The sequence below is a fragment of the Molothrus aeneus genome, chromosome 10 (genome assembly GCF_037042795.1).
Source record: "Molothrus aeneus isolate 106 chromosome 10, BPBGC_Maene_1.0, whole genome shotgun sequence".
Classification (NCBI taxonomy): Eukaryota; Metazoa; Chordata; class Aves; order Passeriformes; family Icteridae; genus Molothrus; species Molothrus aeneus.
This window is the reverse complement of record NC_089655.1, coordinates 5,030,489-5,056,777: the sequence shown is the minus strand read 5'-3', so window position 1 is coordinate 5,056,777 and position 26,289 is coordinate 5,030,489. Positions and strand designations below refer to the sequence as shown.

General features: G+C 55.9%; 2 protein-coding genes across 2 annotated transcripts; one reads left to right on the top strand and one right to left on the bottom strand.

Annotated features, from left to right (window-relative positions):
• The first annotated feature begins 105 nt into the window (after positions 1-105).
• PFKL (phosphofructokinase, liver type) lies at positions 106-6,360 on the top strand. Its single transcript, XM_066556501.1, has 22 exons — positions 106-240; positions 753-826; positions 922-999; positions 1,086-1,275; positions 1,409-1,574; positions 1,664-1,708; positions 1,803-1,911; positions 2,227-2,322; positions 2,402-2,494; positions 2,794-2,919; positions 3,007-3,071; positions 3,246-3,309; positions 3,396-3,542; positions 3,640-3,710; positions 3,797-3,884; positions 4,004-4,156; positions 4,285-4,449; positions 4,613-4,674; positions 4,990-5,101; positions 5,190-5,289; positions 5,405-5,510; positions 5,595-6,360. Exons 1-22 carry the CDS (start codon positions 156-158, stop codon positions 5,740-5,742), a joined length of 2,343 nt encoding a protein of 780 aa, XP_066412598.1. The 5' UTR covers positions 106-155; the 3' UTR covers positions 5,743-6,360.
• A 3,309-nt stretch (positions 6,361-9,669) lies between these two features.
• Positions 9,670-15,515, bottom strand: CFAP410 (cilia and flagella associated protein 410). Its single transcript, XM_066556447.1, has 7 exons — positions 15,402-15,515; positions 14,772-14,790; positions 14,144-14,190; positions 13,215-13,444; positions 12,178-12,343; positions 11,731-11,824; positions 9,670-10,574 (listed from the first exon to the last, which is right to left on the bottom strand). Exons 1-7 carry the CDS (start codon positions 15,476-15,478, stop codon positions 10,449-10,451), a joined length of 759 nt encoding a protein of 252 aa, XP_066412544.1. The 5' UTR covers positions 15,479-15,515; the 3' UTR covers positions 9,670-10,448.
• Positions 15,516-26,289: the final 10,774 nt, after the last annotated feature.

Sequence of the window (26,289 nt, the reverse complement as noted above, 5' to 3'; positions counted from 1 at the left end):
TGGCGGCGGCCGGGGCGTGTCCCCTGTGTCGGGGCGTGTCCCGGGGCGTGGCGCCGGTCCGTGCGTGTCCCGGGGCGTGTCCCGGGGCGTGTCGCCGGTCCGTGCGTGTCCCGGGGCGTGTCCTCGGCGGCGGCGCCGGCACCGGGAGCGCAGCGATGGCGGCGGCGGAGCTGGAGCGGCTGCGGATGGCGGGGGCCGGGATGGCCATCGCCGTCCTCACCAGCGGCGGCGACGCGCAAGGTGCGCCCGGCGGGGCGGGGGGCTCGGCCCGGGCCCGCGGTGTCCCCGCGTGTCCGTGCCCGTGATCGCGACCGCCCGGGGCCGGAGCCCGCGGCCCGCGCTGCTCCCCGGGCGGGCGGATGGGGACCTCCCTGCCGTGTGCCCGCCCCGCTTTCCCGTCCCCGGCACCCTCGGGCCGTGGGAGGGCAGGGGCCCCACGGGGGGAGCCCCACGGAGGGGGTGTGCCCGTCCCTGTCCCCATCCCCGTCCCCGTCCCCCCCGGCATAAGCAGCTCGCTCGCTGCCGGGCAGTTTCTCGTCCCCAGCTGTGCGCTGAGTTTCCCCGGTCTCAGCCCACGTGGCTCTCAAGGGGACACCTCAGGGTCATTCATCCGATCGCATTCCCTGTGGGGTGCAGGGTCCCATGGGGTTCCTCCCGCTTGAAGGGACACCTCAGGGTCACCTGTAGGATCCCATCCCCCGTGGGGCGCAGGATCCCCTGGGAATGCTCCAGCTCACAAATCACTTTTCCAGGCATGAACGCCGCTGTCCGCGCTGTCACCCGCATGGGGATATACGTGGGAGCCAAGGTCTTCCTCATCTATGAGGTTGGGGTTTCCCCCCCTGCTCCCCATCATGGCCGGGGGGATCCACCCCCCCTGTGCCAGGGTGCCTTTCACCTCCACCCTCTGCTTCTCTGCAGGGCTACGAGGGGCTGGTGGAGGGAGGTGACAACATCAAACAAGCCAACTGGCTCAGCGTCTCCAACATCATCCAGCTGGTGAGGGCCATCATGGGGCCACGGGACTCCAGATCCCAGCCCTTCCAAAGGTGTGTGACAAGCCACGTGTCCCGTTCTGTCCCCAGGGCGGGACGGTGATCGGCAGTGCCCGCTGCAAGGCCTTCACCACGCGGGCAGGCCGGCTCCGCGCCGCCCGCAACCTGGTGGAGCACGGCATCACCAACCTGTGCGTCATCGGCGGCGACGGCAGCCTCACCGGAGCCGACATCTTCCGCTCCGAGTGGGCTGGGCTGCTCGAGGAGCTGGTCCGAGATGGTGCGTGAGCCCCTCTTTTGGGGTGGTGGGGTCCAGAGGGTCACCCCAGTGCTGTGACCCCAAGGAGGCCTGGGCTCCAGCCCCATGATGGTGCCCTGAAATAACCAGTGTGGTGGCCGTGACCCCCCTCCAGGGCAGATCAGCGAAGAGGTGGCGAGGAAGAACTGCCACCTGAACATCGTGGGGCTGGTGGGCTCCATCGACAATGACTTCTGCGGCACCGACATGACCATCGGCACCGACTCGGCGCTGCACCGCATCATGGAGGTCGTGGACGCCATCACCACCACGGCACAGAGGTGAGGGGGGCGGGGGGCTGGGGGCTGCAGCGCCCTGGCCATTGCATTCACCCACCCACCTCCTTCTCTTCCCACCCGCGTCCTTGCAGCCACCAGCGGACGTTCGTGCTGGAGGTGATGGGTCGCCACTGCGGGTAAGTCCCTGTAGGTGGGGAAACCCTTGGTGGGGTGGGATGGGATGGGATGCCACATTTCGGGGCCAGTGCTGCCACCTCCGTGTCCCCCCAGGTACCTGGCGCTGGTGTCCGGCCTGGCCTCAGGCGCTGACTGGCTCTTCATCCCTGAATCCCCTCCAGAGGATGGCTGGGAGGACCTCATGTGCGAGAGGCTCGGGGAGGTGAGGGGGGATTCCTGCCATCCCACCCCATCCATGCCCTGTTCCCCCCAGGGAGTCCCCGTGGGGGCCCGGGCTGAGCCCTGCAGCCGTGCCCGGCCCCTGTGAAGCTTCAGGAGCTGCCACCATTGTCCCTGTGAGCCGGGGCACTCAGCCAAGCGCAAATCCAGCCCTCGCGTGCCAGGGGCAGCGCTGGCTTGGGGGCTCAGCTGCCCGTGACCTGAGCCAGCCCTGGGGCAGCACAGAGAGCAGGAAGGGGAGGGCAGGTGCTCACACACAGCTGAGCCGTGGTGGCCGTTTGTCCTCCCCTCGTGGCAGACACGCAGCCGGGGCTCGCGGCTCAACATCATCATCATCGCCGAGGGCGCCATCGACCGCAGCGGCAAACCCATCTCCTCCAACTACGTGAAGGACGTAAGGGACTGCCCCGGCACCACCCTGGCACCCACAGACACCGGCGGGTCCCCAACGTGGTGTCCCCTCTTCCCCACAGCTGGTGGTGCAACGCCTGGGCTTCGACACCCGGGTCACGGTCCTCGGCCACGTGCAGCGCGGAGGGACCCCGTCCGCCTTTGACCGCGTGCTGGTAGGTGCAGGGGAGGACACAGAGAGGGGGAACCCTGCTCCTGCCATCCCTCTGCCCAATGGAAAGGGTTTGCAGCTGGGGTGAGGCTCAGATGGGCTCAGCCCTGCTGTGCTGGGCAGAGCTGTGCACCCATTTCTCCTCATTTACTCCAAATTTCATGGATTTTTAAATAAAACCATCAGCTTTCCAGCAGTGAATCAGCAGCCACATGGTTTCCAAGCCTGTGGGAGCATCCCTGAGCATCCCACCCAGCTGGCACTGGTGGGCCCAGTGTCACAGGTGCCCCTGTCCCTTTGCAGAGCAGCAAGATGGGGATGGAGGCAGTGATGGCGCTGCTGGAGGCCACGCCGGACACCCCGGCCTGTGTGGTCAGTCACTCTGGGAACCAGTCGGTGCGGCTGCCGCTCATGGAGTGTGTCCAGGTGGTGAGTACCAGGGAAGCTGGCTGGGGGTCTCACTCCCCTCCCTGTGAACGTGGGTGTTATGGTGCTGCATTTTTCTCCCTCCTCAAGACAAAAGATGTACAGAAGGCCATGGATGAGAAGAGGTTTGACGAGGCCATCCAGCTCCGTGGAAGGTGAGGAGCAGGGACCAGGACCGGGGGACACATCCCTCTTGGATAGGGGCTTCTTCTGGGGAAGCTGTTGGCTCCTGCAGCCAGAAGGGTGTCCCCAGTCACACCCCAGGGGCACTGGGGAGACTTCCTCTTCTCCCAGACATGCCTTGGGGACACATCATCATGTCCTTGCAGGAGCTTTGAGAACAACTGGAACATCTACAAGCTGCTCGCGCACCAGAAGCCAGCTCAGGAGAAGGTGAGGGGTGACGGGGAGCAGCAGGGTGTACCATCCCTGCCCTGGGGACATGTGGGGATGTGCTGTTCCCATCTGTGTCCCCGCAGAGCCCCTTTAGCATGGCCATTCTGAACGTGGGAGCACCGGCCGCCGGCATGAACGCTGCGGTGCGCTCGGCCGTGCGCATTGGCATCTGCCAGGGACACACCATCTACGTGGTCAACGACGGCTTCGAGGGCCTGGCCAAGGGGCAGGTAAGGGGCACCTTGAGCCAGGGATGTCCTGCAGGATGGGGTTGGGCTTGGGGTAGGGGAGCTCTTCCCAGCCCTAACCTGTCGCTGCTGCCCGCAGGTCCGCGAGGTGGGCTGGCATGACGTGGCAGGATGGCTGGGCCGTGGCGGCTCCATGCTGGGCACCAAGCGGTGAGTGCAGCTCAGGGGATGGGGACATAGGGAAAGGGTGTCTCCAGCATCCTCACCCCACTGTCTGCCCCCCTTCCCCACCACAGGACGCTGCCCAAGACCTGCATGGAGAAGATCGTGGAGAACGTGCGCAAATTCAACATCCAGGGGCTGCTGGTCATTGGGGGCTTTGAGGTGCGGCGGATCCTCGGTTCAGTGGGAACCGGGGTGGCCGTGGGCATCCCAGAGGAATCTTTCTGGGATGCAGACCTGGCTGCAGAGCCAGCATTTCCCAATCCCTCGGCTGCTTGCAGGCGTACGAGGGGGTGCTGCAGCTGGTGGAGGCTCGCGGGCAGTATGAGGAGCTCTGCATCGTCATGTGTGTCATCCCCGCCACCATCAGCAACAACGTGCCCGGCACCGACTTCAGCCTGGGCTCTGACACAGCTGTCAATGCTGCCATGGAGGTGAGGGACACCAACAGGGACAGCTCACGGGGCAACCGTGCTCCACCACCTTCCATCACAGCCTGGAGTGGCCAATGTCCCATGAAAGGTGGCTTTCCCTGGTGTGACCTCCCCTTGTTTGGGCGCAGAGCTGTGACCGCATCAAGCAGTCGGCCTCGGGCACCAAGCGCCGCGTGTTCATTGTGGAGACCATGGGGGGCTACTGCGGGTACCTGTCCACGGTCACCGGCATCGCCGTGGGCGCCGACGCTGCCTACGTCTATGAAGATCCCTTCACTATCCATGACTTAAAGGTGGGCGGGCAGGAGAGGCTTTCTCTGGCTAAAATGAGAAGAAAAATCGGGGAAGGGAGGGCTCCAGAGCAGGGCAGGAGCTGGAGGACATGGCCATGCTGGGTTGATGTCAGGACAGGGCGGCTGCAGGATGGCTGCTGGCATCTTGGTGTTGATCTTGCAGGCCAACGTGGAGCACTTGACTGACAAAATGAAGACAGATATTCAGAGAGGGCTGGTGCTGCGGTGAGTTGGGGGCACTTGGGGACAATCACTGCAAACCCCAGCCCTGTGGCAGGGAGCAAGGCTGGAGCTGAGCCCTTCCCATGACCACAGGGGGGTCCCAGGCACGGTGAGGTTTGGCACTTGGCCCTGGAGACAGTGGGTGCCTCTGCTGCCATCTCACCCCGGCCCCAGGGTCCTCTTGGGGACACAGACTGGGACTCTGGGCATCAGGGAGAACAAAACACCACACAAAAGGAGTTATGGGAAACAAAGGGGGACCCTCTGGGCATGCCAGGGGAAGGAGGAGCCCCCCAAGCCCTTCCCTCTGCTCCCCAGCAATGAGAAGTGCCACGAGCACTACACCACCGAGTTCCTCTACAACCTTTACTCCTCCGAGGGCAAAGGCATCTTTGACTGCAGGATCAATGTCCTGGGCCACCTCCAGCAGGTACAGAGGTACAGGGGACAGGGTAGCATGGGCCCTCCTGGCCCTGAGAGCTGGGCAAGGCCTGACATCCCCATTTCTTTGTCCCCAGGGGGGAGCCCCGACCCCCTTTGACCGGAACTATGGGACCAAGCTGGGAGTGAAGGCGGTGCTGTGGATGTCAGAGAAGCTGCAGCAAGTCTACAGCAAGGGTGAGCTGAGGGCTGGGGATCCCACGGAGGGTAGGGAAGGCTGGTGGCTGCTGCTCCAGGCTTCCAGGCTTGGCCCCCAGTGAGGTGGCCAAGGTCAGCAGTGTCCCTTTCCCAGGACGTGTGTTTGCCAACTCTGGAGACACTGCCTGTGTGATCGGGCTGCGGAAGAAGGTGGTGGCCTTCAGCCCTGTGACAGAGCTCAAGAAAGTCACGGATTTTGAGTAAGTCCCCGTGCCCCAGCGGTTCACCGGCTCCTGGGGGAATCTTCCTGGGGTGTCTGCTCTAGAGCTGTGTCCCCTGCACAGGCACAGGCTGCCCCAGGAGCAGTGGTGGCTGAACCTACGGCTGATGCTGAAGATGCTTGCCAACTACCAGATCAGCCTCACCGAGTACATCTCGGGGCAGATGGAGCACGTCACCCGTCGCACCCTCAGCATCGAGAAGGGCTTCTAGTCCCACCAGCCTGGCCCATAGCCCCCGCCGTGTCCTCCCTGTGCCCACATGCTGCTGGGGGAGCACTGTGTCCCCTCTGTTCTCAGTAGCCCTGTAGCTTTGCCATCGACCCCTTACAGCAGGCAGAGCCTGGTGCTGTGTCCCAGAACGGCACAATCACTGCTGCGGGTTCTGGTCCCTGTGCGGATGCAGAAGAGTTGCTTGAGCCCAGCCGCGCAGCCCAGACCCTTAATCTTCCCTTAATAGTTTATTCTTATTTAATCATGGGGTATTTTGAGTCCTTATTTAGCGGCTTGACCGCCTGAGCCAACTGCTGCTGCTTGTAGTCGCCTGCCCCACGTGCGGGAGGGGAGCGAGGAGGATGCGGAGCCATCCCAGAGTGGGTCGGAGCAGTTCCATGGGGCTTCTGGGTGCCCCTGTGGAGCTCCATGCCCCGTGGGGGTCTCGAGGGCTGAGCACGGGGGTCCTGGCGAGCCCCTGTCCCCTTGCATGACGCTTGGCTGCGACCGTCACCACGTGGCTGTGGGCGCCGTGTCCGTCACCTCACCGCTGCTCCGTGACCCCCGCATCCCACGGCGCTGCTCCTCTCCTCTAGAGATAAAACCTGCTGGAGCCAAACCTGCCTCCTGGAGTGGTCATTGTGGGGAGGACGGGTGCAGGACAGGGCTGGGGTGGGGGGAATAGCAAAGCCTGATGCGTTTCCCAAGCCGGGTCAATGCCGGGCCAAGATGTTCTCTGATTTTGTGCATCCTCAAAGCCTGGGAGAGTGGGACCACAGGCAGCTTCTCCTCCCTGTCCAAGTCATGGTGGGTGCAAGGTCAGCATCCTTTCGCAATCGCTTTGTGATTCCAGAGAAAAATCATGGGTTCCCACCTCCAAGGGAACCACCCAAGTGCTTTAGGGTGGTGCTGTGCTTGTTTGTGAGGCAGTTTCTCACACTTCTGGCCAAGCGTGCCGGCCTGGCTGAGCTCTGCACACTGAGGCTGTGCCAGACAGTCACAGGGAGCCCCTTTCCCAGGCCACTTCCCTCCTGGGGCTGCTGGCTGACAGCTCCAGCCTGTGGGACAGCATCAGCATGCATCACAGTCTTTGGGGTCAAGCATGCCGATATTTTGTCCTCCCCATGGAGCTGTCCTCAAGTGAAAGTTGCCCCTGACTTGCCCCCTGCCTTTCTCTGCTGGGGTCACTCTCTCAGTGGGCAAGGGAAATGTTATGGATGACATTTATGCTGATTTCTAGACAGCCTGGACACAATCCCACCCAACATCCTTCTCTCTGCTTTGGGGAGAGCTGGGTTCCATGCATGGACTGTCAGATGGATTAGGGATTGGCTGGATGGTCACATCCAGAGGGTCAGTGGCTCACAGTGGCCATCAGTGCCCAGTGGTGTCCCAGGGTCTGTGCTGGGACCAGTGATATTTAAGGTCTCCGTCACTGGCACAGAGGGTTGGGGCACCCTCAGCAGGTTGGCAGGTGACACCAGGCTGAGGGTGCAGTGACACTCCAGAAGGACGGGGCCATCCAGAGGGCCCTGGACAAGCTCCAGAAGGCACCCATGGGAATCTCCTGAGGTTTAACAGCACCAAGTGCTGCTGCTGCCCCTGGGATCAATCCAGGCTGGGGATGAGCGGAGGGAGCAGCCCCTGGAGAAGGACTTGGGGCTGCAGATGGTGAGGGCTGGCCATGCCCCATCCCAGGACCCTCCTGTGCAGGGCTGATCCCAGGGTGGGCAGCAGGAAAGGGATTGGGATTGTGCCCCTCTGCCCTGCTGAGGTGAGACCCCACCTGCAGAGCAGCCCCAGCCCTGGGGCCCAGCACAGGAAGGGCCTGGAGCTGCTGGAGAGAGTCCAGAGGAGGCACCAGGGTGAGCAGAGGGATGGAGCAGCTCTGCTGGGAGGAAAGGCTGGCACAGCTGGGATTGCTCAGCCTGGAGGAGAAAAGCTTTGAGGTGACCTCACTGTCAGTACCTGAAGGAGCCAACAAGGAAGCTGGAAAAGGACTTTGGACAAGGGCCTGGAGTGACACACCAAGGGGGAATGGCTTCCCACTGCCGCACGGTTAGATGGGATATGGGGAAGAAATTTTTCCCTGTGAGGGTGGGGAGGGTGCCTGCACAGGGTGCCCAGAGAAGCTGTGGCTGCCTCATCCCTGGAAGTGTCCAAGGCCAGGTTGGAGCAACTTGGGCTAGTGGAAGGTGTCCCTACTCATGGCAGGGAGTGGAATGAGATGGGCTTCCAGGTCCCCTCCCACCCAAAACCATTCCATGATTTCAGTGCTTTTTCCCTAACTGAACACATTTTAGGCTCTGGAGGAAGATGGTAACTTTTGTCTCCTGCCTGGACCTATAAATAGCAGACCTTGCTGATGGAGGCAGCATTGCTGCTCTTGTAAATAACTATCTGCTTTGGAGACCCCAGGCAGAGACCTGGCTTCTCCTGGAGCTCCATTTCCTGGGTGGGAAATGGGCTCTTCCACTCTCCCATGTGCCACTCCACTTTGGGGGAGCCCCCACCCACTCCTTCCCTCCCACCCTCAGCCATGGACCTCACACCTGCCTCACCAGCAGCCTCTCAGAGTCTCTGAGGGTGGTTTGAAGGGAACAGCTCAGTACAGCTGCTGGCATTTTCCAGAGCTGGAATCATCTGCATTCACTGCTCGATATTCCCAGCTGAGGCAGGGCAGGGTGACAGCAGGTCATGTGGAAAATCTGTCGGCAGCACTGCCCTGCAGCAAACAGGTTTAGGGTGTGAATGGGGACAGGGCTCAGATCAGCTGCATGTTGAGGGACAGGAGTCACTGCAGCCCCCACACCTCATTTCCACCAAAAAAAATACCTGGAAGGCCAAATTCCTGGGAGAAAACGGACAGGAACAGCCACTGAATTCCAAGGATGAGCAGGAGGGGCGTGACTGTGCTCCAAGACTTCCCAGCACAACCAGCCCACCCTGAAGAGAGGGCAGAGCAGGCCTTCCCATCCTGCAGGGGAAGGCAGGCTGCCAGGGCCCTGGAGGGGCTGAGCTCCCACTGGGGTTTGCTGGGATGCTGCAAGGAGCAGTTGGGAGCCCCGAGGGCAGCACCAGCAGCAGCCAAGGATGACGAGCACGTAGGCAAAAAAACAGCCCAGCTTCTCCAGGAATTGTGTCAGTGTGGCCTCAAGGGCACAGTGATTGCTCCACCAGCCCCATGACTGGGTCCTGATGGACACTTCCTTTGATCACTCATCTCCCAGAGAAACTGGGGGTCCAGCTCACCCCAACAGCAACTCCCTTGTTCCTTGACATGGACAGGTCAGGGGCCTGGGAGAAGACTTGCACTCAGCAGGGTGAGTCTCCCAGGCCCCGGATGTCAAAGTCTGGGACATCATAAATCACAAAAGGGCAGCTGGGTTTAATGCAAAAGGCAAGAACAGAGGTCATTCAAGGAGTTAAAGGCATCAGCAAACCTCCCCCTGAGTGATGAGGGTCAAGCTGTGTCTGTTCCCACCAAGGTCAGGCAAACAGGCTTGTGGACACAGGGCTGTCACCATCCCTGAGGAGCATTCCTTCCTGCTAGCACAGCACTAACAGGGACAGGGGGCCATGGAACGGCCACGCCACCAGTGCAGCACTGGGAGACATGGAGGGCTCGTGTCCTGTACCTCAGGGCCACCATCCTGCCCAGGTGGCTCTGCACTGAGCTTTCCTCAGCACCTCCTTTGCTCCCTGCCTTTGCTGTGGCTGCAAGAAGGCTGCAAGCCAGCCCAGTGGCCCTGCAGGGCAGCGCTGGGAGCAGGCTCACCGTTCCAGAGGCGCAGTGAAGCGGGAAGGCACAGGGCTCCCAGCCCTCCTCCTGCTCCACAGGGCTCACAATGCACTCCCTGAACCAGAGGTAATGGAGCAGTGCCCCCAGCCAGGCCTTTGCTGAACTCCAGCCACCACTTACACGGCCTTGAGGGATAATTGGGTTTATTTGGTATGTCACAACAGTAGTTTGTTCTTAACAGCTCTACAAAACTTGGTAAATGCAGTTTTATCAGTTAAAGAGCAACACCCACCCCTGATGCCTGTGCAAAGCAGGCAAAATGCTCAGGGCCTTTGAACTGGGATGTTTCTTTTAGCTGCTCTAATGCCTGCAGGGAATGCTGGGGGGAAGAGTACAGCTGAGCATTCAGGATGTGGGAGTCATTCCTGGTTCAGGTAGGCTGCTCTGAGCTTTCCTTTGGGCTGCCTGACCGGCAGGCACTGCATGCACCAGGAAGGACCTGAGGAAGTCAGCCAGGAGCTGGAAAATAAATTAATAACTGGACATTGACCTTCACCACCTGCACAGACAGGTCTTGGTGACCATCTCAGGCAATGTCTCCCTGTCAGACCCCACCAAACCAGATCTCTGAGGTACAAACTGCCCTCAGAGGTGCTGTGCACCCCCCTCAGGCTGACTGAGGGGTGGAGGCCCTCCCAGCCATCAGCAGGCCCTGCTCCCCCTCGGATCACACAGCACCTCTGGCAGCAGCCCTGTTCCCTTCAGCCTCGCTGATTTGCCTGCAGCTCCCATCCAAGAGCCCCAGGCACACAGGGTACAGTGTCAGAGCCTGCTGTGCTGGCAGGAAATCTCCAGAGAAGAAGCATCCCATCCCATGCCCGAGGCTTTGGCTGCAGCCAGGGATGTGGGCAGGACAGCACCGCGGGGCTGGGGCTCTGGGGAGGCTGGAAGGGGGATGGGTGCTGTCACTCCTCCTGCAGCTCCTTCTTCTGCAAGGCCTGGAGGCTCCTCACCGCCGTCTGCTGGATGATCTCCAGCCCCTCTGCATCCAGTTCCTCCATGAGAAGCAGGATGGCATTCAGGACATTGTTCTGTGGGGATAAAGCACACACTGCTTTGTACCAGCCAGCCAGGACAAGGACACAAGATTTTCCCTGCTCTTTCCAGGAACTCCTCCACCACCACCACCACCACCACCACCACCACGGGCAGCAGTTTGGAGCAGCCACCTGCAGCCATGGGACCAGGACTAACAACCACAACCGAGCCCTCGGGGCAAACACAGGCAGGGAGAGGCGCATGTGGCACGTGATGAGGCTGGAATGCAGGACAAACCCATCCTCTGCTCTGCCCACAGCCTCTGGCTGCCGGCCACGCTCCAGCCTGCACCTCCAGGAGAGCTGCACCCGCTCTCCAGCGCGTGTGGGACGGGAAAGGACAGCCCGGCTCTGAGGAATGAGGAGAGCTGGTGCTCTCTGCAAAGGACCCTTGAAGGTCCCCAGCCCTGCCACCCCCACAGGACCAGTGCCAATGCCAGGTTGTGGCCCTGTCAAATCGTGTCCTGAAGAACTCCAGGGAGAGATTCCACAGCCTAAATAGCTGTCCTTCTAGGGAGAATCTTTTGCCCAACATCCAACCTGAACCTCTTCAGCTGCAATGGGGGGCCACTTTCCTCATTTTTAAAGGTCAGAGCTTGTGGTGCTGCTCTAGGCAGCTATGGCAGAGTGAGGCAATGTGGGTTAGATCCTGCTCTGCTGATTGATGCAATAGCACCGAGTCCAGCACTCTGCAATTCCCAGCTGAACCACCAAAATCCAGATTCATCCAAGGCTACATGATGGAGGGGGCTGAGGAACCACCTAAGCTTCCTGTTCAGCAGCCACTTCCCAAGGTTTGACCCTCCTCTTGCTAAATAAACATGTTCTGATGTCCAGTCTGAACCTGCCCTGGACAGCTTTGAACCATCACCATGTCTCCTATCACTAGATCCCAAGCAGAACAGCCCAGCACCCCTTCCCCATATCCCCTCCTCAGGAAGCTGCAGAGGGGCATGAGGTCACCCCTTGGCCTCCTTCTCTCCAAATCAAACAAACCCAGAGCCCTCAGCTGCTCCTGGACATTTCTTCCAGCCCTAGCATTAACTCTGTTCCCCTCCTCTGGGGACATCCAAGCCTCTTCACATCCTTCAATGCCGGGGCTCAGCCCCACATACAAGGAAAAGCAATTTGGTCTTTAAAAGATACTCACTCTCTTCTTGCAGCTGCAGTCTGTCTCTTGAGTGGAAAAGGAGGAATATTTACCCCTGGGAACAAGCTTCATATCAAGCTCGTCCTGAGTTTTGCTAAAAAAAGGGAGGAAAAGCAAATGTTATTATGACCAGGTGGGAGAATTGCCAGGCCAATCCTTCCTCATCACAGGCACCCATGCAAGGAGTATCCAGCTGGAGGATACCCCAGGGAATGGACTGGAGCTCCCAGATCAGAGAGGATGCACCCCTGCCTGCACATGCAGCTGATGAGCCCAAGCCACCTGCCACAGCAGAACCAGCCCCACGGAACCAGCACAGCTCCACTGCAGCAAGCAGCACAGCAGAAACCTGCAGCGGCTGCGGGCCTGGCCCCTGGAATGTCAGGCTCCTTTCCTGTACACACAAATTCAGAATCCCAGCAATGCTGGCAGCTGCCCAGCCCTCACTTGGTGTCCTCCAGGCTGCAGCTGAGCAGGCTCTGGGGCTCCGTGGTGGCTCCGGCGGCGCTGGATGCGGTGCTGCACCAGCCGTTCTCCACAGGGCTGCGGGCCGGCGGCGCCGTGATCTCCACGCCATCCACCAGCGCCTGAGACAGCTCCTCCTCTGTCACAGCTGCAAGGGACACCACAAATGCCTGTTGCTATGAACTGCAGCAGCCCAAGGGGATGGCATCTCTAGCGGGGCAGGTTCTGCTGCTGCAGAGAGTGCAGGAGAATGCTGGAAGTAATCACGAGCCTCCCAAAGCGAGAACAGTATCAGGGAAGGATGCAAACATGCTTTACCGTTTCTTGTCCCTGGAGGAGGCTCCGAAAGCAACCAAATTTCTGCCATTGGATGGCAAAATCATAAAGCAAAACAGAAAAGCTTTTCTACAGCAGCAGATCCAGTTATAGAACCTTTGTCTGGCCACAGCAAAGAGACAGAGCTCTAAAAACCACTAATTAGTGGTACTGTCTGAGCTATAATGAGGCACTCAGTTTTGTTACCATAGGGAAGGGATAGTGAAGGGAAAGGAAGGGAAAAGGGGATAGGGAAAAGGGGAAGAGGAGGAAGATGGGAAAGGCAAAGAGAAACTGAAAGGGAAGATAAAGAGAGTAAACAGCTTAGAAGCACTGGATCCAACTCAACCCCTAACACTTCCTGACTCTAAGAAAACTCAAAGGATGCCCTCGAGAGGAGCCAACACATCCCCGTTTCCCAGGTGGCCCTGGCCCGGGGCTGTTTGCAGGTGACCAAAGCCCACCCTGGTGGCCCGGGGCTGTGTGCAGGTGAGCAGAGCCCTCCCTGGTGGCCCGGGGCTGTGTGCAGGTGAGCAGAGCCCACCCTGGTGGCCCGGGGCTGTGTGCAGGTGAGCAGAGCCCTCCCTGGTGGCCCGGGGCTGTGTGCAGGTGAGCAGAGCCCACCCTGGGGGCCCGGGGCTGTGTGCAGGTGAGCAGAGCCCACCCTGGGGGCCCGGGGCTGTGTGCAGGTGAGCAGAGCCCACCCTGGTTGTCGAGTTTCTGCAGGCAGGGCAGGTTGCGCAGCACGGTCATGCGGTAGCGGTGCGGGTCGGGCCCGCAGCAGGGGTTCTCCGCCAGCCACAGCACCCGCAGCCGCGGCAGCGTCTTCAGGTAGAAGAGCTCATCCAGGCTCCTGATGTTGTTCCTCCTCAGGTAGAGCTCGCTCAGGTTCTGGCATTGGTGCAGCGGCTCGAGGTCCGAGATGCCGTTCACGCTGCGGAGACACGGTCAGAGCCCATCCTGCCCCATCCAGGGGGGAGCACAGCACTTCCCACCCCCCTTCCTGCAACAGCCTCGCCCCAGCAGGGCACAGCAAGGGGCGTTCAGCCCATGGGTTGTGGCATTTCTCCTTTGTCAGCAGAGGGAAGAATAGAAAGAGCCTTGCTCCACCCTGCTGAGGATTACAAAGAGCCTCTTCTTCCTCCAAACCTGCCCCCTTTTCTGTAGCAGCTCCTCACACCCACCCAAGGAGAACCCATGTAACATTTCCAAGTTAAAAGGCTCCAATTCGCAGAGCATTGGCACCATGGGATCCCCAGAATAGGTGAAAGTTGAGCATATTATGGAAAGGGAAAGCTCTGAGAGATCCACAAAATATTTCAACAAGTATTTTGGAAATAGGCCACATAGAGAGGCCAAGAAGATCCCTGTAGAAACTATGGAGTAGAATTTCAGGAGCAACAATCCTAAGGGGTTTTATCACTTGTCAAAACAGAGAATATTTTCTCAGGAGCACAGGGAGTAGTTCAGAGGAGCTGCTAAGGAATAATCCTGTCTGTATCTCTGCTGCTTGAGAAATGGGGCACAAAGAGCCAGACAGCTCACACACACAACCCCAGCAACATGGGAAGAAACCATCCCCAGGAAAAGGTGATTTCCCTGCCCTCTCCAAAGCTGGCAAACTGGCATTCACCTGAACGTGATCACCTCGATGTTGGGCAAATCCCGGCATATGGATATCTGGGCAGCAAGAGACAGAAACAACAAGTTGGCACTCATGGGGGAAAATATAAAAAAAACTCAATTGAAATCACAAAAAGCACCATCAGGAATTTGGGGTTGCTTCAGTCTAACCCGAGCTTAACAACACCAGAGATTTTCTGACACAGCAAGTGCAGTGTCAGCAGCTCCTCCAGCCTCTGCTCAGGAGTGGAAGTGCAGATACCAGCCAGTGTCACATTGTTCTTCTGCTCCAGCAACTCTGCAGCCTCCACATGCAAAAAAGACTCCCTCCCACCCCTGCCAGCCCGCCCCTAGTGACAGAACCTCATCCAAGATCACCACAGAGGTAGCACTCAGGGTCCTGCTCACCGAGGCTCCATGCTGGGCCCTGGAGAGAAATTTTCCAATGTGGAAACAGCAGCAATCACTTTTTTTTTTTATGGTGTGAGATGCTAATCAACCCTGAAAAGCCCCGCAGCTCACAGGCACCAGGCCAGCCCGAAGCCAGGCCCTCCCCAGTGCCCTGCCAACCCTATGGCCTCTATGGTGTCCCTGCTCCAGCTGTGGGCCCAGGCTCCACCGGCTCCTTCAGTACTTACATCTGTCAGGTGGCTGCCCCTGCAAGAGGAGAGGGGAGTCAGGGAAAGCACAGCAGGGCTCAGCCTCCCCCTGCACCCCCACAGCCGGGTTCACCGCCCCAGCCCCCAGCCTGGCCCCACCAAACTGCTCCAGCACAGTCTGTCATGGGCCTTGCTGTGCCTCGCCTTCCCCAGCCCTGCCTGTTCTCTCTCACCCAGCCCTACCTGACCCCCCTCACCCAGCACTGCCCATTCCCCACTCCTGCCCATCTGCCCTTACCCAGCCCTGTCCCCCCTCCCCATCCCTGCCTGACACCCAGCTCCCTCCTTCCTGCCCTCCCTCCATGCTTGTCCCCCCTCCCCATCCCTGCCGTGTCCCCAGCCTCATCCCTGCCTATCCCATCTCCATCCCTTCCTGTCCCCTGCCCATCCTGGCCTGCCACCCCTCATCCATCCCTGCCCGTCCCCTCTCCTGATCCCAGCCTGTGCCCCCACCCCAGGCCTGCCTGTGCCCCCTCCATCACTGTCCTCTCAGCCTCACCCGAGCCTGTCCTCCTTCCTCACCCCCGCCTGTCCCCCCCTCATCCCCGCCTGTCCCCCCCTCACCCCTGCCGTCCCCCGGCCCCCTGTCCCTGCTGTCCCCGCGCCCACCAGCAGTTGAGGCGGCGGACGCCGTCGAGCGCGGCCGCCTTGGCCTGCGCCAGCACGGCCGCCCGGCTCAGCCTCATGCCGGGCCGGGCCGCGGCTGCAGGGGCGGCACCGCTGGGCCCAGGCCCCGCCCGGCCGGGGCGGCCCCGGGGCTGGATTCGCCTCCTCCTCCCCGGCACGCCGCGGCTCCGGGGCTGGATTCGCCTCCTCCTCCCCGCCCCGCCGCAGCCCCCGGGCCCCGCCGCAACGGGCGCGCGTTCAGGTGGTTATTGGTGTTTACGGGTAAATGCTATTAGCCGTTTAATTATGGCTTATTAAAGAATGTTTTGTACACAGAGCTGCGCCTTTGTGGGTGTATGTTTATGCGGAAGGATCACCTTGGAATCGTGGAATGGTTTGGGCTGGATGGGAAAAGCCCGTCTCATTCCAAACCCCTGCCATGGGCAGGGACAACTTTCACTATCCCAGGTTGCTCCAAGCCCCGGCCTTGAAGACGTCCACGGTTGGGCACAAGCTGCTTCTCTAGGCAATGTGTGCCAGGGCCTGACCACCCTCACATGAAGATTTTTTTTCCCTAATATCTAACCTAAACATACTCCTTCAATTTGAACCCATTCCGCCTTGGCATAACACATGAGTGTATAATTTTATACACTCGTGTGGTTTATGTGACTTTACACATATATCTCCATATACCACTCTATCAATACATGTATGCAGTGTGCATATATCCACATTTGCTATAATAAATATATAATTTGCCCTCTGACCCATCCCTGCCTGCTCCCCATCTGCATCCTTGGCCCCCTCTCTCCTCAATCAGTTCCTAAACATTCCAACAGGTGATAGTTCAGCCCTTGAACTATTGTACAAATAATAGTTAATGACTATCTCAAGAATGACTAATACAGCACTACAGTTTCTTACTCCTCTTATCCCATGTGACAATAAGAAAACTGACGCTCACCTTTGGCTCAGCCTTGGGACTCAAGTGGTTCAGAACTCATTTTTACAGAGCCAAAGTCCTTTAGGAATCTTCTGGACTGCTGGGTTTCTACACCACCATATGATGTGGGAAAACCTCCAGTTTGTATCTTCAGGGGTGTAACAGCAGCAGGTGATTAAATGGGAGAGCTGGAATAAAAAGGACTGGAGAAGCAGTGTGGTTAGTCCAAAAAAAAAAGGATTCATACAGAGTTTCCCAATGTTTTTCTGTGTGTTTCCACCTTATTTGGCAACACGAACAACTGCAGGATGGAGGTTGGGTGTTCCATGTTTGTTTGTGTGGGTGTTTGGGTGCTGCTGCAAAAGGAAGGGTTCAGGTGTGTCAATGGGGCACTTAGGGACATAGTTTACAAAATCACAGAATCATTGAGGGAGGAAAACACCTCCAAGTTCATCAAGTCCAACCCGTGACTGATCCCCAGTGCTGTAGGCACACAGTTTGTGGCGATTGGGAGTGGGGCTGAGCCTCAATGGGCACAGCTGTGAGCAGCAGGTGAGCAGCACTGACAGCAATGAGCCATGGAGTGCCCAGGGGCACTGCCCAACCACCAAAGGGAGCAGAGGGCACACAGGTGCAGGGCATGTGGGATGAAGAGTATAAAAGGTTGTACTGTAAAATAGCAATGAGCTACTTGAAGCTTTCTGGAGTGGCACAATGTTACTCTGTATGGGCAGATGCCTGAAGCTTTCTGATGAGCTAAGGTGTTACTCTGCTTGAGCAAATGCTAAAAGCTTTCTGAATTTGTGTGGTGATACTCTGTATATCATGGCGCCCTTGACTGCAGCATATGCCGTGACACCACACCTTGTCACCAGCCCTGAGCACTGAGTGCCATGTCCAGGCATTCCTTGGACACCTGCAGGGATGGGAACTCCAAACCTCCCTGGGCAGCCTCTTCCAAGGCCTGCCCACCCTTACAGTGGAGAAATTCCTCCTGATGTCCAACCTGAACCTCCTCTGGCATAACTCAAGGCTGTTTCCCCTTGTCCTGTCCCTGTTCCCTGGGAGCAGAGCCTGACCACCCCCAGCTGTCCCCTCCTGTCAGGAGTCGTGCGGAGCCACAAGGGCCCCCCTGAGCCTCCTTTGCTCCAGGCTGAGCCCCTTTCCAGCTCCCTCAGCCTCTCCTGGAGCTCCATTCCCTTCCCCAGCTCTGTTCCCTTCCCTGGACACGCTCCAGCCTCTCCATGTCTCTCTTGCTGTGAGGGCCCAGAGCTGTCCCCAGGGCTGGAGGTGTCTCACCGGTCCCAGCACAGAGGGATGGTCACTGCCCTGGGCTTGCTGGACACCCTGTTCCTGATATGAGCCAGTGGTGAACATGGTGGTGCTGGGTTAATGGTTGGACTTGAAGTTAGAGAGCTTTTCCAGCCTTGATGATTCTATGGAACACACTGGAAGTGAAGCCTTGTTTGTGGTGATTGCCTTGTGTTGGGAGAGGAGATGGGTGGCACTGAACTCCCTCCCCTCCTGATTGCCACACTTCCAGATAAGGGAAGGGCTGAGGGATGCATTGTTTGGGATCAGTGAGTATGCACTTGTCAGGAAAAATGTGGTATAAATGGGTTAGGCAGATCATCCCACTGCACTTCCCTCTCTCTGCCTCAGATGCCATCACACATTATCCAGATCATCATCACATCACATTATCCAGAACACAGGTGGTGCATGAGGATTTTCAAGCTGGATATGCAAGATTCAGATAGAGCAATTCTTGGAATTTTTAGGTTTTCTGTATTCAGCTGTCCACGGGCCAGCTGGCATGAGGAAGCTCAGGATTGGGGCACTTGGGCCATGTGTTGGTGAGGGCAGCAGCAGGACCTGAGGAAGAGCATTATCCAGGACTTTGGGGTACTTTTGTTCACCAAATCCCAGGCTGCTTTCACTTCCACTGGAACATGGAACACCCAAGCATGATTCCAACCACCCAGCCCTGCAATCCCAGCCCCTGCACTGTTGGCAGCCAAGCCTGTCCCTGAGACAGGCTAAGGAGATTAAGGAATCTTCTCTAGATGCCACAGAGAGATTTTTTGTGCTCATCCTGCTGGAAGAAGCACAGGTCAGTCAGTTTTACTGGCACTGTCTGATCTGAGACCTCTCCTGAGACTGAATCAGACACAAGCATTTATTTCATTCAAGTTAATTAAATAAAACCTATTTTAATCCACAGTTTAATTCTGCAAGCAGTAGCAATAATCATCTCAGGCAAACCTCTGCCCCAGTCTTTTAAAAAGAGAGCAGTTAAATAATGCATTTAGGCTTGTGATGTGCGTGCAGAGAGCAGGAGAACCCCTGAGGCCTGGGAGCACGTGGCCTCTCCAGGCTGCACAGGATCACCTACAATCCATGGCACATCCACAGCCTGCTCACAGCCCTGCAGTGTCACTAAAGGATCTTTCAATGTTCCAGAGCAGGGGTCAGGTATCCCCGTGGCACTGATGAGGCCCCACCTCACCCCCTAATTCCCGGTGGTGGGTTGTGCTCACTTTTTGAGTCTGTGGGAGCCAGAGAGCAAAAAGCTCTTTGCACACTTGGGCTCATATCTGAAGTACCCTCAGTCAGGTCTGTACTACACAGCAGCCTCACATTTATTTTGCAGCTTCATATCAGTGTTTTATAAAATGAGCCTATTAGAACCTGTTTGATGGCTTTGTGGAGGGTACAGGAAAGCCATTTCTTGCATGTAATCCTTGTATGTATTTTTCCCTCTCATTTCCAACCAGGACATTTGCTGTGATCTGTGATTCCTTTGTGCAGGGTCTCACAGCTCACCCACAATAGCCTCAGAAGGAAAAGGTGGAACCCCCCAAGTGTCCTGGTTACTGAACTGAACCACCTGGATGTGGTGTGGGATTGCTGTTGGAGTGGGGGTCACACACAGGGGATCTGAAGGACATGGCAGCTGCCAGTGATAGTGATGACTCCTTGCTGCCAGTAGCAGCCACATGTCCACACTGTTCTCCAGACTTGTCACTGTCACCGATGGCTGTCTGCCCTCCCAGGTATCATGGAATCACACAATACCCCAAGCTGGAAGGGACCCACAAGGATCATCCAGTCCCACCCCTGGCCCTGCACAGACACCCCAACAATCCCACCCTGTGCATCCCTGGGAATATTGTCCAAATACTGCTGGAGCACTGGTGGCCTTGGGGCTGTGCCCATTCCCTGGGGAGCCTGGGCAGTGCTCCATCACTTTTGGGGGGGAAGAGCCTTTTCCTATTATCCAACCCAAATCTCCCGTTAGTATAGCTTCCTGACATTCCTTCAAGTCCTGCATGGTGTGGTTTTGTCCTCCATTGGCCATGTCAGATCTCATTAACCCTTTGTGGAGATGGAGATAGATGGCAGTGCCTGTATGGAGACACCTCTTGAGTCCTGGCAGCTGGGAGTGCAACCAGAGCCACCTCTCCTGGTGCAACCCCACAGCAGCTTTATGTGTTCCAGAAGCTGGTCCCTATCAAGCACCATCCTGGTTGAGGAGAATATGTTAAACATGATAGAAAGAGCAATATAGCTTTGGGAGAGTTCTATTTTCCTCGTATCCTGGAGAGGTGCTCAGCCCTCCTGAGATGGGCTCTGCTCCTTGCCCTTTCCTTTTCCTGGGAAAAGCCTCATGCATTTGAGAATGCAGCAGTTACAGGAACAACTTGTTGCTCAGAAATGAGGCAGTGTGGGGTCACGGCAGGCTTGGCCATGCTGTAGTTGTGAGGATGCTCATGGCAGCTCTCCAGCAGCTCTTCCACCCACAGGACATTCCCAGGGCTGTCACTGCCCTGGATCCAGAACACCGTGTGCAATCACTATTTAGATGTGTGCAGGAAATGCCAAAGTTTGGCCAGAGCAAACAAAATAATCATGTCATGGTGATGGATGGAGACAGGCACGTCACACAGGCTCTGTCAGGTTTCAGTTTGGGAAATATCCCCTTTTATTCCCTCTGAAGAGCCAGCTAAGAGGAGGAACACCTGTGTCTACAAGACACTTCCAGAGCTAGGGAGACAGATGAGCACTCCAGGGCCAAATTAACAGAGGAGCTTCTGCAGAATTTCTGGGGAAAAACTTTGGAGAGGACTTCCAGGAAAGCTCCTGCTCCCTCTGTTGTCCTGTGATGACACCAGCACTAGCCCTGTTTCACCACAAAGCAGCTCTACAGACACCACAGCCACACCTGAAGCCACCTGGGGACACTGCACAGCTCCAGTGGACTGAGCAGGATGAGGAACTTCCCAACAGACAAGATCTATCTCACCCAACAAATATCAATTCTCAAAACAGTATAGGGAAATGACAGCCAAGTAAAGGGAAATCACAGCCAAGAACATAAAATGAGTATTGAGGGGCTGGTGTGAGTCCAGAGAAGGGAAATGAGCTGAGAAAAGGGCTGGAGCACCAGGAGTGGCTGAGGGAGCTGGGAAAGGGGCTCAGCCTGGAGAAAAAGAGGCTCAGGGGGAATCTTCTGGCTCTGCACAACTCCTGACAGGGTCACGAGTCTGCCTCAGGTCCCAGGGAACAAGTTGTAGACTTAGCAGTGTAAGGTTGATGGTTGAATGTGACAGTGTTCACAGGGGTCCAAAGATGGGGGAAGAGATGAGGATCTGACTCCATGTTTCAGAAGGCTTGATTTATTATTTTATGATATATATTACATTAAAACTATACTAAAAGAATAGAAGAAAGGATTTCATCAGAAGGCTGGCTAAGAATAGAAAAAGAATGAATAACAAAGGCTTGTGACTTGTGACTGATGGAGACAGTCTGGACAGCTGAACTGTGATTGGCCATTAATTAGAAACAACCCCATGAGACCAATCCCAGATGCACCTGTTGCATTCCACAGCAGCAGATAACCATTGGGTACATTTTGTTCCTGAGGCCTCTCAGCTTCTACAGAGAAAAAAATCCTAAGGAAAGGATTTTTCAGAAAATATCATGGCTACAGTTGAACTTGATTTTTCCAACCTAAATGATTCTGATCTGCTTTGCTCACTTCCCTCTGCTCTTTTGGCAGGAAGTTGAGCTGGGACTTGGGGATAAAGGCTACTCCTAGCAGGATGGTTTCTGTGATCCCCTTGCAGCAGAGAGCTGCACAGGTGCTGGGTGTGGCAGATCTCTGGGCAGCACAGAGCCAGGAAGGGCTGCAGTGGGAGCTCACATGGAAAAGGTGCCACCCATGCTCCAGGGAAAAGCTGTTTGAGAGCCTGGTCTGTCCCCCTCGGCAGCAGAGCCACCAACACTCCTCACTGATTCCTGAGCTGGCTCACTCCCTCCTGTGGTTCCTGCTGCTCTGGAAGCCTGTCCATGTGCTGTGTGGGTGGTGTGGGGGAAGAGAGGCTGAGGGCAGCAGGAGCTGCCAGGCTGGCTCTGCAGCTGCACACATGTGCTGCTGGAACAAACAATCTCCTTCCCATAACTTCCACAAGTGTGGCTTTTTTAGCCTGCAATTCACTAGGCAAATGCCACAACCCCCCCAGCTGAGCATCCCTGTTTGCCTTTTACATGGTAAACATGGCAAATATAGCAGGTGACTCATTCCATTGATCCTGAGAATAAACTGTGCAGGTTGATTTGTGAAACTTCCAAGATGCACTTGTAATCAGGAATTTAAGTAACTCCCACCTTTGTTTTTATGGGTTTTATGGATTTTTTTTCCTTTGGTTGGTCATCTGTTGGAAAAAACCCTGAAAAAATTAACATCAAAGTTCAATCTCAATTAGCAGGACCTATGGATGTACTTTAGCATTTGCTCAGCTGAGGAACAGCTGCAAGGTTTCCACCAGGAGTTGATTTGGATGTAGTCAGAGCAGCCCAGAGGCCTCAACAGTGTAGGCATGAGCCAGTCTTCACTTGGGATCAATTTTAGGGATTACACATAACTGGATAGAGGGAAATTGCTGTTCTGGGAGCTGTTACAGCAGCTCTGAAGCACAAACGTTTTCTCCTCATGACTTTTCACTCACTCTTTGTTCCTAATCTTTAATCTTCCCTTACATGTTCTTAATCGTCACTTAATCTTTGTTCTTGCATGACACTGACCGCCTAAGGGGGGGTGTGAGGAAGGAACAGGATTAAGAGGTGAAACAACTTGGCTGCAAAGCAGCATTGTCCTTGGTAGATCTGGGTGGAGAAAAGTGCTGGTTCAGCTCCCTGCCTCTTTGTGCCTTTCTCCAGATTCTTTTTAAATTCCCAACAGCTCCCACTCTGTTTGGGCTCCCTTCACTAAATCCTCAGAAAGGAGGAAGGCAAGAGGGAGCCTCCTAGCCCACCTTGACTTTAATGTTCTGCCTTTTTCCCATGTTTTTTGGTCTCTTTATAAAGGAGGGACATATCATCCTGGTCCCTTCAAGCTCCTTCCTGTGCATCTCACAGCATCACATGCTCTGCATAAAGAAACATCATATTTTACTTTGATCTGCAAATCAGCAGGATCCCAATTCCCATGTAAATGTATTCACAGGATGCATGTTATGGGCAAAAATAACTGATAACAACTCTCTCTACAGAGCACTGGGTGCTATGGAACTTGCTCCTTATTTTAGCATCTCAGCTCTAACTACCAGGCTGTTTCTTCTCATCCTGTCCCTGTTCCCTGGGAGCAGAGCCCGACCCCCCAGCTGTCCCCTCCTGTCAGGAGTTGTGCAGAGCCACAAGGTCCCCCCTGAGCCTCCTTTTCTCCAGGCTGAGCCCCTTTCCCAGCTCCCTCAGCCTCTCCTGGTACTCCATTCCCTTCCCCAGCTCTGTTCCCTGCCCTGGACACACTCCAGCCCCTCCATGTCCTTGCTGAATTGCTGGGCCCAGAACTGTCCCCAGGGCTGGAGGTGCCTCACAGGTCCCAGCACAGAGGGGCAGTCACTGCCCTGGGCCTGCTGGACACATCATGGCTGGGACAGCCCAGGGGCCACTGGCCTCTTGCCCACCTGGGCACACCTGGGCTCATGTTTGGCTGCTGTCACCAGCACCCCCAGGGCCTGTCCCAGCTTTCCAGCCACTCTGTCCCCAGCCTGGAGCTGCACAGGCTTGGTGTGACCCAAGGGCAGGACCTGGAACTTGGCCTTGTTGACCCTCAGCCCACAGATCCAGCCTGTCCAGATCCCTCTGCAGAGCCTTCCTGCCCTCCACACTCCCACCCAACTTGGTGTCACCTCTGAACGTACTGAGGGCGGCCAATTCCCTTGCCCAGATCATGGATAAAGATATTAAACAGTGCTGGGTCCAACACTGAGCCCTGAAGTGCCCCAGTGGTGCCCAGCCAAAACTGGTTGTAAGTCCATTCCCACCATTCCCTGTGCCAGGGATCAGCCAGGTTTTTGCTCAGGAAACAGTGCACCCATGGAAGCCATGAGCAGCCATTTTCTCAGAGAGAACTCTGTAGGAAACAGGGTCCAAGGCACAGATGAGACTGTTAATTTAACTGCAAAAGGTGTTTCACAAACTCTGGCAGGAATATGTCTGTGGAGACCACGGCCAGGAGGCCCCCAAATCCAGACTGACACTGCAATACAAGCTGGAAATGGCCTAAGCAAACAGAAAAATGCCTCTCCAATCCAGCTGCACTCCCTGCACAACAGGCTGCCTCTCTGGGTGCTGCTGGGAGCAGGGAGATAGATAATCTCCTTGGGATCATCTCACACATCTCTGTGTCACTGCTGCAGAGGCCAGACACAGCAGGCTCAGGTGTTCCCCAAAGGTAGGGAGGCTTCCCTAACTGCTGGTTAGCCACATTTAAATGTGAAGGAAAGGATCAAAGCATGCTCACATCAGCTGTTTCTATTCCTCCATGCCCTTTTCTCCTGCTCAGAGGATTTTTGGGAGCATTGGGGTGTCTGCCACCATGGGACAGGCCCTAATTCCTAGGAAATTCCAGATGATTTAGCCCTGCTGGTGTCTTCTTGTCCCACTGGTGAATGGGTAGAACTTGAGGAGAGGTGGACAATGCCTTGTCCTGCAGTGAGGGTTGTAGGCAGTTCTGGGGTTTGCAGTCTCTGAGGTTCAAGTACTGCATAGATTTGTAAATACAGACCACAGACTGGAAAACAAATGTCCATTAAACTTCCTGCAAGAAGGGCAGGAGGAGCTGAGGTCACTTGGTCTGTTCAGCCTGGGGAAGGGGAGGCTGAGGGCAGAGCTCACCAGGGGCTGCAGCTTCCTCCCAAGGGGCAGCTCCAGTCTCTGCTCTCTGTGACCACAGACAGGACTCAGGGAATGGCTGGAGCTGTGTCAGGTGAGGGTTAGGCTGGATATCAGGAAAAGGTTCTTCCTCCAGAGGGGGCTGGGGCACTGATCAGGTTTCCAGTGAATGGGCACAGCCCCGAGGCTGCCAGAGCTCCAGGAGCATTTGGATAACGCTCTCAGGCACAGGGTGAGATTATTGGGGTGTCTGTGCAGGGCCAGGGTTTGGACTGGATGATCCCTGTGGCTCCCTTCCAGCTCAGGATCAGCGTGTCAGTAACTGTGTTGTAACACAAGCAAAGCACTGAGATGAAACCAACTGGCATAAAAAAGCCCTGTGGTATTTTTAAATCAGCAAAAGCTGTGAAAATCCCGTTCACCTTCCTCTTTAGTTGATAAATTCACCTTTGTGTTCTGGGGCTGGCAGGGAGAGGGAAGGCAGCCAAGCAACCTCTGGCTTGTCTCTTCTCACAAGTGTCAGAGGTGATGGAAATGGAGCTGGGGTTCCCCCTGGGTGTCTCTGTAGTCATCACCTGGGAATGCAGGGCGAAGCTATCAGCAATTTGCTCTTTTCCCTTTGCACTTTGCCTCCAGCCTCCTCCTGCAGCATTCTCAGCTGCCACTTCAACCTGTGTGGGGAATGGCACCAGGAAAAAACCCTGGTGGCCAAAAAATCCCACTTAGAAGAGGTCCAAAAATCCCACTTAGGAGAGGTCCAGAAATCCCACTTAGGAGAGATACAGACATGTTCAGGTCTCTGCCTAGCTGCTTGTTAACAGCACAAGGGGCAGGCAGGGCATTACCCAGCCCTCACTGCACAGGAAATGCGTTCCAGTGAAGAAAAATAGTCACTGCTGGGATGTCAGGTGGTTATGGAAGTGTTTCTAGAGCAGGATTATGTCCTGTGGCAGAAGCTTGTGGGATAAAAGGTGAACTTTCAACTTGAAAGAGAGGTAGTTTAGATTAGATATTAGGGAAAAATTGTTCTCTGTGTGAAAAAAATGTATTTTATCATTGGCTTTTTGCAAATATTAAAATGAATATTGTGTTAGAAAGTAATGCTGTATTAATTCTCTTAAGTAGTGTGGTAAATATAGTTTTAGGTTATAACAAAATGTTAAAATAGAAACTGTGCTATGTAAGATACTTTTTTTTCTAAAGAAAGGACTTGCACTGAGATAGCAGCCACAGGACACCTGAATCTTTCAGAGAGAAAGAATTTATTGCTCCATTATCAGGAGAAATGAACTTCTTCCTGCCTCGTTCAGGCAGGATGACACCGTTAGGCTTATGAGGAAGAAGTTGACACTGACCAGACAGAATCCTGTGTTTGAATGGAATTTATGCATCATGTGTGAGGTGTATGAATATGCAATGGGCTATTGCTTTTAAGGGTTAATCCTCTGTTAATATGTGTCCTTTTTCGGGCTTGTGCTGCCCAGAAAAAGGTACCCGGACTGTCTGCAACTCTTTGTTTTTATTGTCTCATATTGTCCTAATTCAAATTGTCCAAATTATTACTACTCCAATTGTATTACTATTTTTACAATAATTTTATTACTATTAAACTTTTAAAATTTTAAAAACAAGTGATTGGCGTTTTTCACACCTGTGAGGGTGGGCAGGCCTGGCACAGGGTGCCCAGAGAAGCTGTGGCTGCCCCTGGATCCCTGGAAGTGTCCAAGGCCAGGCTGGACAGCACTTGGAGAACCTGGGATAGTG

Bases quoted from the DNA above. Each gene is read 5' to 3' on its own strand.
- CFAP410 (XM_066556447.1), bottom strand. From the start codon at position 15,478: ATGAGGCTGAGCCGGGCGGCCGTGCTGGCGCAGGCCAAGGCGGCCGCG. The intron at 13,445-14,143 runs GTGAATGCCAGT...GTGTCTCCGCAG, and splicing joins ATCGAGGTGATCACGTTCAG to CGTGAACGGCATCTCGGACC. The intron at 10,575-11,730 runs GTGAGTATCTTT...TTATCCCCACAG, and splicing joins ACTGCAGCTGCAAGAAGAGA to AACAATGTCCTGAATGCCAT.
- PFKL (XM_066556501.1), top strand. From the start codon at position 156: ATGGCGGCGGCGGAGCTGGAGCGGCTGCGGATGGCGGGGGCCGGGATG. The intron at 1,709-1,802 runs GTAAGTCCCTGT...GTGTCCCCCCAG, and splicing joins GTGATGGGTCGCCACTGCGG to GTACCTGGCGCTGGTGTCCG. The intron at 2,323-2,401 runs GTAAGGGACTGC...TCTTCCCCACAG, and splicing joins CCTCCAACTACGTGAAGGAC to CTGGTGGTGCAACGCCTGGG.